This window comes from Nilaparvata lugens, chromosome 4 (genome assembly GCF_014356525.2).
Source record: "Nilaparvata lugens isolate BPH chromosome 4, ASM1435652v1, whole genome shotgun sequence".
Taxonomy (NCBI): Eukaryota; Metazoa; Arthropoda; class Insecta; order Hemiptera; family Delphacidae; genus Nilaparvata; species Nilaparvata lugens.
In genome coordinates this window covers 19,419,240-19,434,592 of record NC_052507.1, presented here as the reverse complement: position 1 = coordinate 19,434,592, position 15,353 = coordinate 19,419,240, and the positions used below count along the sequence as shown (strand labels likewise).

General features: G+C 35.9%; 1 protein-coding gene across 1 annotated transcript; it reads right to left on the bottom strand.

The window, feature by feature from the left end:
- Window positions 1-721: 721 nt before the first annotated feature.
- Window positions 722-9,911, bottom strand: LOC111063609. The gene is made up of 8 exons (XM_039426877.1): window positions 9,503-9,911; window positions 5,899-6,084; window positions 5,187-5,377; window positions 4,266-4,347; window positions 3,328-3,527; window positions 2,541-2,670; window positions 1,585-1,755; window positions 722-1,097 (listed from the first exon to the last, which is right to left on the bottom strand). The coding sequence occupies exons 1-8, from the start codon at window positions 9,650-9,652 to the stop codon at window positions 888-890; spliced, it is 1,320 nt and encodes a 439-aa protein (XP_039282811.1). The 5' UTR covers window positions 9,653-9,911; the 3' UTR covers window positions 722-887.
- Window positions 9,912-15,353: the final 5,442 nt, after the last annotated feature.

Below are 15,353 nucleotides of genomic sequence, written 5' to 3'. Positions count from 1 at the left end.
GCCTATCACTGATAGAGTAATCTCAAAGAGAAAGCTGAATAATCTACCCTTATCAATAATCCTGCAAAATGAACCAAAATTGATCGCTTCAATTTTGTAAAAAATTGAATCCAGTTTGTGTGTTGATACTACAAGAACTACTGTATATCGGTACATATCAAACCACAAAATTACTGAACTAATCTTGATGGCTAAAGGTTTTATACCACAACTTCATATTCAAAAGCTTTTTATTTACAAACAACTTTTTACAATTTATTTTTGTTTACAAACAACTAATGTAGTTTGTAAAAAACTATGGACTCATCTTAGAATTATTGTGCGTAATCAAATAATAATAGATTAAGATCTTAGCTGTAACTTCTTTTCTTCTCAGTTTTAAAGATTGTGAAATAAGTTTACTCAAATAACTACTATAATTTATTGAACTATTATATGATTCGAAAACTATGATGAACAAATCAATAAATTATCAATTTGTATCTCAGTTTAAATTAAATTGTTTTCTAGTGCTTGACATCTTTCCCACTGAGCCAAGACAGAGTAGTTTCGCTGAAGGGTTTGGGTAGTTTTGGTTTGAGTAATTTCATCAGAATTCGGTAAAAAACTGGAGTTGTTCAATTGCACTCCATGTCAGTGATAAAAACCTTTAAAAAAACCTCTAAAAAACTTTAAACCTTATGCTTATTCCAGTTCCTTAACTTAAGACTAGTAAAAATCATTCTCAAGAGTGATACATTCAATTTATTTGAGACAAACACAAAGCGCTTATATTCAGCACATAGGACAAATTTTCATAAGACATTACAAAAACGATGCACACGACAGGACAGATTATTTTCGTATATTCATCATCTCAAAAGTTTCTCTTGATTTAATTCAGATTATTATATATTTTCCTTGTTCAAATTTAGTGTTTTGATGATGGTCAGTTTCTTTTTGTTCTCCTTACGTAAGACGCAAATTTCTAGTGACAGGTTGGATATGTCCGAATTCATTTTAGCCAGCTCTCGCATATGGAACAATGCACTATCGTGTATTATCCTGTGTAGCTCGGCTATCTTGTCATTCAATTCTTGAGCAATTGATCGGTTTTTCTGAAAAATATTGAACAATTTATCATGAAGTGTGGATATTATATTTGGTAGTGATGAGATTTTTCTGATGTGTCAATTCGAGCAAGCCAAAAAATGAACAACTAGTTGTTTCAAGTTCATTTTCATATTTTAAGTGTGAATGAAAAAGAAAATGGAATTGATGGATATGATCGTATTTTAAGAGACATTTCAAATTGTTCACTGACAAACAGTTTGTTACAAAGCAGTAGTTGAACTGATGAAATCTTGTTATAGTTCTTGCCAGCTGTAGATCCAAACTAGCACATTAGTGGAACTTTCACTGAAGTCTTCTCGCTATTTATAAGATATGATCTGAATTTATCAAAATTTAAATAATCCATAAACGCTGTTTATCTTCAATCAGTATATTCTTTTATTCTTCAAATATTGAAACACATATTCATAGTATTATTGGGAATGAATATCATGAAGGGTTTCTTCAACAAAATGTAATTAGTGAATTTACCTTCATTCGTGCCTCCGACTCCTGGAGCGATTTCAAGAGTGGTTCAGCTGTAGAATTATCTTTGGAACCGTGAGCCTTAGATGCAGCCGCTAATTTGGCATCTCTTTCGTCCATTGTTTCTTTCAGCTCAGCTAATACCTCATGAACCTCTTGCCACACCAATCTTGCTTCCTGCAAATCAAAATCATCAAGTTACTTCTTATTATAATGTATTAAATATAGGAATCAGTGTTTAGAGGGAAACTTCATGAGAATTCTGTAATTAAATTCATCTTCTATCAGTCTTACTGTTGAATCAATAATTTTGGAGAATTTGAAGCTCTCCTCTAATTCAATGCAATAATAACCCACCTATTGTAACTGCAAGGGAATCGTTCTTGGAGAAAGAAGGTTTGAGACCATTGAAATTATGTGGACATCATAGTGTGCTATACTGATTAGGATCAGAGTAAATTCTTGGGTTTATTCAAGTTAGAATTTTTATAATAAATGTTAACTTTCTCAATGTTTCCATAATTATTAAAATAAATACTGTAGATGATATTATTATTTTCTTTATTATTATTATTATTATTATTATTTTCTTTATTATTATTATTATTATTATTATTATTATTATTATTATCTGTTCTTGGAAGAAATTCGAAAATGGGGTCTATATAGGCCTATATCAATTGCTGGTTGTATGGGAGGGAATTTGCTTTGCATTTTTCTTGAAATTATTCTAACTCTCGTTTGTGTTAGAATAACCGACTAACCGAATATAGAATAACCGACACTCAAAAAATATCGTTTGTGACATTCTTCCAATCACAAACTTATCGGACACTGACGCTGTCTCATGTCTCGGTTGAGTTCCGCATACCATTAACGAGTTGTTCCAATGATCTTTTTGATTCATTTATAAAATTAAGATTTTTTAATTATATACTCTTGAAATACACTGTTCGACTCACCTTGAATTTTTTCAGACCTTTTTCTACTTCTTCTGCATAAGATTGATACATAGGCCCGATTATTCTGTCAAGTCTCAATCTGTACCTTTGCTCGATATCCTTTTTGCTCTTCACCAGCAGATCTTGTATCCTTCAGATGAAAATTATGAAATTAAATTACTAGATTGAAAATCTATTATGGTGTTGATGAAATAATTGTACGATTTTATCTGTCTATGAACTAGAAATGAATTTTCAATTGAATTGTCGGTTGCTAGGACATAAAATAACAATTTTATTGAAGAGGACAAGCTAAAGTTGTACTTTGAAGACTGTCAAATGATTATAATGAATAGGAATAAAATGGAATTTGTGCCTTTTTTCAAGTAATCAATTTTCAACTCTTTTTATAAAACAATAAATTTTTTTAATCATAAAACTATCAAATATTTTTTTGAATTTTCAATTCAATCAATATATTCTAAAAAGTTCACTGTTTTATAAAAAGAAGTAAAAAAGGTGATTTCTAAAAAAGGGCAATTATGCCATTCTATTCGTATTAATTAAAGTAGCCCTTAGTATTCAAAATTATCACTCAGTGTTTCATTAATATAGTGAGTTCATCAGTTTCAAATTTTAATGCGAATTTTACTTGCATGTTTCAGGATAAACTTCATAATAATCTATGTTAGTGAGATTACTAGTACAGAACACATACTGTGTCACACATGAAACACACGCATTGAAATGTACTACTTTATAATTTATTTGTATAATAGATCTTGCCAATTTTAGTTTACATACTTACCATTCAACCATTTCATTGGGGTAGATATCTTCGATAATATCCCGGTGGTCCTTTGCGAGTCGGTACCTGCCGACTTCGAGAACGTCAATGTCTGACCGCGTCACCGGTAAACCAATCAAGAAGCGGTAAGCGTCTTTCGCATGCTTCACTGATTCGTCACTCTCCCCTTGCGATTTCAGGGCATCAATGTACTCTTGCAACTGAAAATACGAACATACTTTTATGATCATCTACGTTATTAAATTTTATCTATAAAATCTTACAATTATAATTTTATTTATTTAATTAAACAATTGAAATATAATTTCACACAAGCTCTCATAAATCTGACAATATATTGTGAAATATCAAAAATCAATAAACTATCGATCGTATCATTAATTATTTGTTCTACCTCAATCTTTATTCATTCATCTATCAATTTGTACAAGCAATTATCATTGAAAAGATTTGCAGAGAAAAAAAGGCAGACCGTTAACTACAAATATTTTTCATGTTAAATAGAAACTGTATTTGTGTCCCGAATAGCACAGTCCCCAAGTAAGAAACAAATCGAGATTACAAGTGCCCAACAGTTTCCAATCCAAAATGTTTCTTCTGAAAGTTTTGAATCTATAAATTTTAGATAAATATGAGATTAAAAATAGAGATCACACTAGATAACGCAATAAATCTTTTCAAAATATTGAATTAACTATAAAAAATTTTCAATGTAGGCAACATTTTTAATAAACATATAAAAAATAATATGAATGAAATAGCAAATAGGCCAATTTCTATCAACAAAAACCATCTCTCTGTGATTGATTTATCTCATGGATGTGTTAGTAGAGTTTAATATAATTTTACGGTTAAAGACTATGGTGAAAATACACATTCTAGCAATTAATTAGCTTTAAAAGCAGTTAAAAATAGACATAATTGCAAAAAATACCCACATATTCAAGTTGTTTCTTGATTCTTGTCTCTGTTGTTATAGCCTTCATGCTATCTTCATTCCCCAGAACTTCTTCTTGTCTTCTAAAATAGAATGATTCATTTGATGAAATTGGAATGAAATATAGAAGCGCGCTTGATATAAAATAGGATAATCTGTTGTAACAAGTAACTTACATAACTGTATTTGTAAATGTACTGTATTTTTTGAAGGATTAGGCATTTAGGTAATTCTAGGCTCTTAATTTGCACTTCAAATACTATTTTGTCATTATTCTACTTTCCCGTGATTGTATTATTCTTCCATGTTAACATGGCATATTCATTAGATAATATTTAGTACATTCTTCATGAACTCTGTGATATTTAGGGAAAAACTCAAAAGTATAATAATTCTGGTTGGATGATATAGTAAAGAGTGGCATCACATCGAGCTAATTATAAAAAATCTGGGAATCAACTTATTATTATCATTATTATTATTATTATTATTTATTATTATTATTATTAATATATTCTAAGGAATTCTAAATGTGATTTTAATCGCAACTGTTAAGATTAGTAGAATAGAATATCTTTATTAGCCTCAATAGCATATCACAGTTTTACATACAGGCCAGTCAACACTATACAATACAGCTCAATAAAAACATGACTTTAAAACATCCTAGATATTATGTAGGATGTGCAGAGATGATTAATAATGTGTTCGGGCTCTCTGTGTGTTTCATGAGTATATTCCTGTATAGTGTATAGGAAAATTACAAGATTTCATTAGCTATTATGGTGTGTATATTTTAACTGCGAGAAATTCTTCCAACTTAAGATACCAAATTCGTCGCCATTTAGTACAGCTTGAGACAATAATTATAAGGGTCGCCTATTGGTTTTGTGGAGGATGTAGGTAGGCCTACAGTACTTACATAGGCTGGCCATCCTTGTTGAGCCAAAGGCCTTCTCCGCCGCCAAAGGTCAGGCCGACATAAGCCATCACTCCACTGCTGTTGGGCAGAGCGCATGAAGCCACGTACAGTCGGCCATCCTCAGACTCGTACTGGTAGTCGGCCATGCTCAGCTCTCGGTCTGGATCTTCTATGATTCCCCCATCATCTTCCTGGAATATGCATGAGTGTTCAAATAATTATCACAGAAAAATGTGAACTTTTAGTTGGGTATTTATTACAAGAAAAGCCAATAATCCTATCACTTTTGCATGAGTACCTACTTAATAAAAGTACTCATTTTTTATATTTTTGTGAACTGAAACTGATGGCATAAGGTATGACAATTGAGTCTCATGTAGAGGAGAGCATAGTTTTATTTGGATGTGGAGTCTCAGTTATATTATTCTGTGCATGAATTTTTTAGTCTACTCCAATAGAGTATGGAAGGAATACTTGGGAAACTGGACGTAAAAGATTAGTTTTTCATAAAATAGAATTGGAAGTTGAAGATTACCTCTTTGTAAACTAAAACTGATTATATAAGGTAATATTGATAATATCAAGAGATCTGACTGACTCTTGCCTGGTGTCAGAGTTTTCAAGTTGCACCTGATCGATTTCAGGATCTCTGACATGATCTAACGTCTGTTATTATACTGTATGATAAAAGCTGTTTTTTGTAAACAGTTACCTGTTTAGGGGCGAGTCCAAATGCTTCAGCTGCGTTTGGGAGTTTACCATGGGGAGGGGGGCCGGAGAAGGGCCCTATGATCTTGTTGTCCTGCATGGCGATCAGCAGCTGAGCCAGGTACATGTTGCGGTTGCGCTTTGCCTCTATGCCATACATCGGCTCTCCCGCCAACCGCTCCAGCCATCTCTGCAATTCATTTACTAATTAATTCAAATGTACACTACGAACGGAGATATTGTAGAATTTCTCCATATTAAGGTGAATTAAAAGCTATTTTGTCAGCTCCACATAATTTATTTAAGCCAAACCAAAGTTTCAATGCACTTATTGAGGCATCATCATCAGTGGTCTTTTTTGGAACTGTGGATTATGTGGAATTGACAATATCAATTATATTTCACCTTAATACAAATTAATTACCTATTCACCTTCTAATCTTTATAAAAAACTATTCCATATTTACAGAAATTCAGCATAATTTTCCAACCAGAAATATATTAAATATTAACATCCAAATCCCTCCTCTCGAAAACTTAATTCAATTATCAAATTCTTTCCATTTGACTCATGGACTTTATCATAATGCTCCTCCAGAAATTCTATCAATAATCAATATTGGTGAGGGGTGTAGCATCGCCGTCTATAAGCGCGGAGTGAGCAGGTGGCTTCTCAGTATTGGCCCGTCGGCTGCAGAGGCTCTGTTGCGGTCTTCTTAAGTTTAGTGATATTACTCCTCATAGTCCGTCCTTACCTATTGGTTTTGTTCAGTTTTTCCTCCTTCAACCACAGGTCCCATACTTTCAATGCCCGTACCTTGAATGCCGCAAATTAATTTTTTTTGTAGTTCAAGTCACTTAGTTGAACTATTATTTTTGCTTATAATTTTTAATTTATTATTTTATTAGTAAATTTTTAGTAACTATAGATTTTTTATAGTATCTAGTATTAATAAAGTATAGTTATTCTTATCGATTGTCAGAAGACTCTTCCATGCTCGCGGACTTATTGTCCAAGCATGGAGTTATTCATTTACTTTTTACTTGTTTTTATTTACTATGTAAGATATAGTTTTTGAATAAATTGAATCAAGTTCTTTTTTTTATAAAAAATATAAGTAGATATAGTACTGTACACGGTGTACCTGTTTAGCTTAATCTAATTATTTTTCTATGATTTTTTTCAAGTTCTATTATTTTTATATTGTATTAAATGAAAATAATTTTTTTTGTATAGAAAATCATGGTTATGCGTGAAATAATGAATAGAATTGAATAATTTAATGTTTTTTCTATGAAGGGTGAATTGAATATTATTTTAGTGGCTTGGATAAAGTGATATTAAAAAGTTTTGTTGTGAAGTAACAGAATGTTGAATCTCTTGTTTATTAACTTTGTGTTGGTTTATATCACGATTGGTTAAAAAATAGTCATATCCTTTTTATGCCACATACAAATGTTGGTTCTATGACGACCAGTACCTACCAGTGTGTGGATGGTTGGTTGGCCAGCGCTGGCCTAGATGTGATATAGGCATTTCCAAACTGGGCCAGCATGTAGACCAGGCATTAGAGTTTGCTAGTGAATTTAACTGCGGTAGTTGAAAGACACCATTGATCCCATCGCAGAGCAAATGGCTACAGCAGTCAATCATTGCTTCAGGTTGAGAGTTTTCCCTGACACATTGAAACTGAAACTAGCTAGGACTCTGCCAATTCATAAGAAGGGAAATACAGAACTTCCATCAAACTTCAGGCCTATATCCATAGTACCTACATTGTCTAAAGTTATTGAAACCGAGATGAAGCAGCAAATCACAAACTTCTTTGTAGGAAACAACCTCCTCAACCAGGCCCAACATGGTTTCAGAAGTGGTCGTTCAACTGCTAGTGCACTTATGGCCCAGATTTGCTTTTAATTACGCTTTGCGACCTGAGCAAGGCGTTCGACTGTGTGCCTCATGGTACACTTGTTAAGAAGCTGGAGAAGTATGGTGTACAGGAAACAGTACTGAACACACTAAGAAGCTACCTAGAAAATAGAAGGCAAGTGGTCTCACTTGAGGAAGCCTCATCAGGCATTATAAATGTGGATCATGGTGTGCCACAGGGCTTAGTGTTGGGTCCCCTGCTTTTCATTCTTCTTATGAATGACTTTCCAAACAACAAGAGCTCTATACTCTTTGCAGATGATACCACATTGACTGCTAGAGGTAAAACTGTGGAAGAAGCGGCGGAAAGATCAGCTCTCCAACTAAATGTCGCCAGGACCTGGTTTGCAGCAAACAAGCTGATGCTAAATGACGATAAAACAAACTTTCTGGTATGTTCCCTAAAGAGGACAACATTGGAGGAAGAGCCTGTAAAGTTCCTGGGCTTCTGGATAAACAGCAGGTTGCGATGGAGCTACCATGAGACAGAAGTCTGCAAGAGATTGTCCAGGGTGATATACCTGCTTAGGAAGCTGAGACGTATTGTCTGTTGTTATCAGCTTACCATTCCCTGTTTCACAGTCACATTTGATATGGACTACTGCTGTGGGGACACGCACCTTTTGTCACGATGTGCTACTACTACTACAAAAGATGGCAATCAGAATCATCTCTTTTGCAGGACATATAGATCATTGTAGGCCACTTTTCAAGGAAATGAAAATTCTCACCATATACAGTTAGTATGTCCTGTCCTCCTTGATCTATGTCAGGGACAATCAGCATAAGTTGGTGAGAAGAAACGAAATCCATAGCCACAACTCTCGCCATGCTACCAATCTGGAAGTTCCTTGCAGCCGGTTGGCCAGCACACAGAGAAGTTTTCCATCAGCTGCACTAAGATTTTATAACAGACTCCCAATTGAAGTGAGAAATAAACCTCGCACTAGATTCTGCTCTCTAATCAGACAGGCATTAATGAATAAATGTTCAGAAAGCTTCAAATAATGACTGTTTACAGCCAATATATTTTGTTGCATTGATGCATGTGAGGAAGAATAATGAACAAATGAAAAAGAGAAATGAGGTCCTTAACTACAATACACGGTCAGCAGGGAACCTGGAAATTCCACGAACTCGATTGACAAGCAATCAGAAGAGCTTCCAGATAGCGGCATTGAAGATCTTCAACAAACTTCCCACCGATGTTCAGGAAATGGAACTTGAGAGATTCGAGAAAGCCCTGAAAACCCAACTTTTTGAGCAGCCCTTGTACTCGCTCAAGGAACTGGACGATGAGACGCTTTTTTCTGCCGGATGACCCGGCTGGGTACACGACTACGACGCGGTCTATCTGGCACCCCTAGTCAACGACCCAGACATCAAGTATCAAGTAAAATAGACCAATTTATTCATTGACTGAGCTGGCTGAGGAGCCACTATTTTAAAAACTTTGACACAGTCTTTCTGGTACCCCCAGTCAAGGACGAAGACATCAAGTACCTATCAAGTATCAAGAAATTTTCAAAATATAAGTATTAGTTGAGAAATTATTCATAATAGGCCTATTCTATTGGTTGCAGTTGTGATTTCATGCGGTCTCAGGTAAAAAACCTCCCAACCATGATAATGTATTGACTTATGCATTTTATATATCCACTACTTGAATTATACTTACCACACAGTGATCGTAATCTCTTGGTCTTGTGACATTACTTATAAAATTATTTGTGAATTGGAGATAGAATAGATGGTCTTCATCCAATTTGGATTCAACTGAGAATCCATACTTTTGTGGCTGAGGTTCATCATCTTCTTCTTCATCCATTTTCTAAACTTCCAAGTATATTTTACAATAAATTTGAATGTATATTGTTATTCTCAAAATTATTATTCTAATATGGTTGAGGATTGGAGCATTTGAGTTATATTTGATAAAATTAAAAAAAATTAAAGTATTAGAAATATAGACTTTACTGAGTTATTAGTAACTATCTTTAAAATTAATAAAAAGGTCAATAAAATTCACAGATGATTTGTTACTAAAATAAATTGGTTTCTTATTTCTTCACCGTAGTGTGAAAATCAGATGACACAAAAATCAAATTAATAAAAATTCAATTTAATTTAAAAAAATTACTTGACAAAATAAGTTATTTTATTTTTATATTAAAATAAATTCAAATCATTATTAAAAAACCACAAACTTTATTATAAGCAACTTCTTTTAACAAAAATCTGTTATGCAATAAGTTAACAAGTCAATAATTATTTTTTAGAAAAAAATAAATTTTTAACATGCTTGGTGCTGGTTGCACAAAAGCCAGTTAAATTTGAATAATTTCTCAAAAATTTGAATGCTGATTAATTCCACAAAAACCAATCAGAAAGGCCGTATTTTTAAAGTTGTCTTCTTTGATATATTGGTTCACGTGAAATTAATCAGGATTAAAATTTAGCCGGCTTTTGTGCAACCGGGCCTTAGCCTACCTACTACAACAGGTGAATGCAAAAAGTTGTTCAGAAATGATCATTTTTTCAAGTATTGAATTATTTATATCTGTAATATTGTTTTATCATGTAAAAAATATTATACTGGGTATTATACTAGTTAATATTATACCGGGGTTGTATAATATTTTTGAAAGTTCTTGGACTTGTATAAAAGACCAGCAGGTAACTCGTGCTCCAGAAGGGTTTGTAAAAAACACAAATTGTTTGCATTATAGTTTTATAGTACCGCATGCTGAAAATTAAATTTAGTATCCATCAACTTGACAACTGCAGAAATTTACAATGGGAAAATTATTGGAAAGAATTCACAAAAAAGTTTGCTGCGAGATTTGATTGGCAATCTTTAATTCTTGAATATCATATTTTACAACAGCATGCTGAAGAAATAAATTAATGGTTTCATTGCACTATTACTTTTGTTACGGCCACCAGAACTAGAGGCAGCGATGTCAATGAAAAAATGATCAAATGTCTGCTGGAGACATGAAAAACATTTCTGGTTTGCTGGAGAACCCAATGAGTGGAATTCTTTCAAGAATGTTTTTGATGCAGTAGTGCATTCAAGCCAAGAGTACTCTGATGAGGCGAAATATCATTTGTTGACATCCTACCTAACTGGGGATGCACTTATGCTTGTTCAAAATCTGGCCAACACTGAAAATTGCTATCAAGCTGCCTATGATAGCTTGCATAACCGCTACAACAATGCTAGGTATCAGGCCTACTGCTTGTATAATAAAATTCATTCAAGCCATCCACATTGCTTTCCGAGACATTGAAAAAATTTTCAATTGAGATAGGATCAGCCAAAAGATCCTTATTTAATATGAAGATTGATCAATCTGATTTTCTGATTATAATGCTCTGTCTACCCAAATTACCGCTGAATATTCGAGCTGAGTTTGAAGCTTCCATTCCTAATGATCAATTGCCTACATTTGATGGATTAATGAGTTTTGTTGCCAATCAAGAAAAATGTGTGGAGGTATCTAACCTCACTAGCAATGAAGAGCAGATTATTAATGCCAGTATTCAGTATGTGCAACTTTCTGCTGTGAAATCAGAACCCGCTTGTTCCAGTTATGCTATGAAGAGTCAACCTGGCAATTTCCAGAGTCATACCAGCATCAGTGGTCACAATTGTGTGATATGAAAGGCCTATCATCAACTGTATAAATGTGACCAGTTCAAACGAGAAACAGTTGCTAAGCGTCTACTAATTGTGAGACAAAATAAAGATGTTTTGTGTGTTTGGGATCGCATCTAAAAGCTAATTGCAATTCGACAATCTGTTGCAAAAATTGTAGATCTATGCATCATCACACGCTGCTCTGTAATAATGCTAATAATCCTTATTCATTATTAGCCACCGAGAAATGGAACGCCCGCTCTTATTACAACCGCACTGCTTCATCGATGTCACCGCCTGCCTCATTGATGCCACTGTTAGGTTGTCCAGTATTCTCAAGCTGTCACTGTCAACCGCCAACCAGAGCTGTTATGCAAAAGCCGCCGGCCGCTTATGGTTCGCTGTCTGCCCCTGCTCCTGGTAATGTGCGCTCAACCAATGCTGTAAGTAATTACAATCACGCCTCTTCTGTTGTTACACCGCCCTCGGCTGCTGTCTCTTAGGCGATATCTACTAGCTACATTCCGCCTGCTGCGTCACCGCCTGTGGCCAATAATATTGCTGCACCTGTCAGGCTGCCGCCAGTCTCAACCAGCGCCGTTATGACTCCTGTGTCCTCTGCCACCGCTCCCGACGTTTTCAGTGGCTGCGCTCAAGTTAAGGCCATTCATGCCTCTGCCCTGTTAGGCACAGCTATGGTTGCTGTCGTTAACCAGTACAATCAACAACATTTCCTGCGCGCTGTTCCAGATTGTGGCTCCATGAGATCCATTATCACCGCAAAAGCTGCTGAGCAACTTGGATTGAAAGTTACACCCACACAAATTCGGCTCAATGGCATCTCTGAGCAAGGAACCGCTGTAAAAGGCACCGCTCACCTGACACTACTGTCTAGACCACAATATTCAAAACTGCCCTTGAAACTGACGCTCTAGTACTGGAACAAATAGCTGGAGATTTTCCCGCATTTCCTATCAAAAGTGAGCTTGAAAATTCCCTCTCTCATTTGGACCTTGCTGACCCCACTTTTGACCAGCCCGCCAGAATAGATATGTTAATTGGAGCTGACACATATCCCAATGTTTTCGTGACATCAGGATTTTGTATTATACCTGGAAATCCTACCGCATTTTCCACCATATTTGGTTATGTGTTAAGTGGAAGACTAAATGTTGAAGACTCACCCGCACCACTCAAAGAAATGCAATTGATATGCACCATGTTTGCACAAGAAGAACCGCTCTCTACTATAATTGTGAACAAATTCTGAGAAACCGAAGACGTCTGCTCAGATGTGAAAATTTCATCACCTGCTGATGAACTATGTGAAAGATTGTATAAAGCCACCACCTACCGCAATGATAAAGGAAGATATGTAGTCGCGCTTCCATTCAAACCTGAAGCACCCCCTCTTGCCTCAAACCGCAAACAGGCTTACCGAAGTCATCTTGGTCTGTTGAAACGTCTGGATAAATCCTCAAAGCTGGAGGAGAAATACTCCAATATCGTGAATGAATATCAGGAACTTGGACACTTAGCACTTTCCGATTCTGCTGTCAACTACGTAATTCCGCATCACACCATCTTCAAAAACAATGATCCTAGCAAGAAAATTTGTGTTGTCTGCAATGCTTCCAGTAAGGATGAAAACCATTGTAAGCAGATGTACCGCCAGATTCTGTCGAGATCTAAAGACTACTGCTATGCAGCTTCGTCAATACCTCCTGTTTCACGGTTTCCTACAGTTACAAGTCATCCGCTCACCTCTACTAGAAATAATGCCACCTGCGCTTTGGATGCTCCTGTCTTTGAGTCACCGCCGCCTCCTCACCTCTGGGTTAATGTACAGCCTCTCACTGCCCGCCATTGACATCTTGCTGGGTCACCACTTGCTGCTCATTATTGTCACCACGCTAGTTCACCGCTCGCTGAATGATGACCGCCGCCCTACTTCAACTTGTGATGACCGCACCACTGTTTGATCTGCAGCACAGACCAATGTTCATGTTTGCATCGCTGAGGATTCCTACTGTTGCACTGCCGCTACCTCCTCACTTCGCTACACTCCACTTCACTGCATCGCATAAGCTATTTTGTTTGCCACTACCGCCTGCACTGTTTTATCGACGCCTGCCGCCTGTAATGATGAGTGATGACCGCACCGTCGTTGCCATGCTGCCCTACTTCACCGCTCGCTGCCCGCTCTTGCTGCACCGCTGATTCACTCGCCTCCAGTGATGAGATCGCCGCCAATCATTGCCTGATTACCCCTAGGCGGATTGAAAGCTGTCCTTTTTTGGGGGGGGAGTATGTTACTGCCAACCAGTTGCGGTAAGTAACCGCTACGAGCGGTTACTGAGTCATCTGATTTAGATGTCTCCAACGGCGGGTGACGAGTATCTCTTTACTCTCAATAGGCTGCGGCGGCGCAGTAAGAGGTCCACCAACCAGGAAATGACCGGGAGTCAGGACTGTGGCGGCTTCAGTAGGCTGTGAGGACAATTCGGTGAGCGGGCGGCTGTTCAAGATGCTTTCTATCCGTGTGAAAATAGTGGTGTATTCTTCATAAGTGAAATGTGCATCACCTATACAGCGGTGTAGCAGATTCTCGGCTGACTTGACGGCGGCCTCCCAGAGGCCTCCATGATGCGGAGCATAGGGGGGGGAATAAATTTCCAATTTATTCCATGGTTTGCCAGAAAACAATTCAAATCTGAGGGAAACGAACTCATGAGCCGAATGAGAACTCTTCATCGAATGTCAATTCGATGCCACCAGAACTAGAGGCAGCGCTCGTAGCGGTTACTTACCGCAACTGGTTGGCGGTAACAACTTTATATGTGATTTGATAGACCTTTTTCTTTCTTATGTAGGCCTATGCTGTGTATGACAAATAAAATAAATTAGTTTTAATCATTACTGTAGGCAAATCCACATAAAGCTATTTTTAAGCGTTTTCAGAATCGGCAGCAGGAAGATGTCCAATTGACTGGGCGCATGCAAAATGCTCGAAAAACGCTTCATATTGATATTGATAAAATTGATTTTTTACAATAAGAATAAAAAAATTGAATGGATTTATTACCTTGAAGCTTACAGTACAGCAATTGGTTCATCAAATGAACAATTTATTGATATAGGGTACTATAATTAATTATAATAATGAATAAAGAAATTTATTAATGAAAATAATATGTCTATAACAATCCTTAATGGTGATTCCATATTCTTCATAAACAATGTATATTCTCAGTTAGTTCAGATCTGATGATACATCCATCAAGTGGCCCATTACTTTCTCTTACTAAAATCAAAACTTACTTTTTAATAATTAATGTATTATTATGGCTTTGTTGCACAAGCCTGTTTATATTATTTTGTAGATATTTTTTGTAAATATTAATGAATTTGAATTTGAAATATTAACAGTAATTAAATATCACGAGAATCAATCAAAAAAATCTTTCTGATTTTGTGGCATTTAATCATGATTAAATTCTATAGGCTTTTGCGCAACTGGGCCATCGTCATAGTGATAGCTCATATAGGCATAATATAAGACGTGATATAAGTTATAGAGTTTAGGGTCGAAATATAAAATATGACATGGACTATTTAGGCTTAGGCTCTATACAGTACACATTATAGTGTGGTCCACGTTATAATGGCAGTGGTTAAAGATAGAAGAATAGCGATGCCGATTCTCTGCATTAATTAATTATATTTCTACACTGTCAAGAACATAATTGTCATTGTTGTGTACCTAGAAAAGGATAGTATCAACGGCTTTGTCGAATGATAGACAAGGATAGCAAAACCAAATTTGATCGAATACTGTCATTATAACGTGGACCTCACTATACCATCTTGTGGCTACTGCCTTCCC

Bases quoted from the DNA above. Each gene is read 5' to 3' on its own strand.
- LOC111063609 (XM_039426877.1), bottom strand. From the start codon at position 9,652: ATGGATGAAGAAGAAGATGATGAACCTCAGCCACAAAAGTATGGATTC. The intron at 5,378-5,898 runs GTAACTGTTTAC...TGCATATTCCAG, and splicing joins TTGGACTCGCCCCTAAACAG to GAAGATGATGGGGGAATCAT. The intron at 2,671-3,327 runs GTAAGTATGTAA...TTTCATCTGAAG, and splicing joins CCCAATGAAATGGTTGAATG to GATACAAGATCTGCTGGTGA.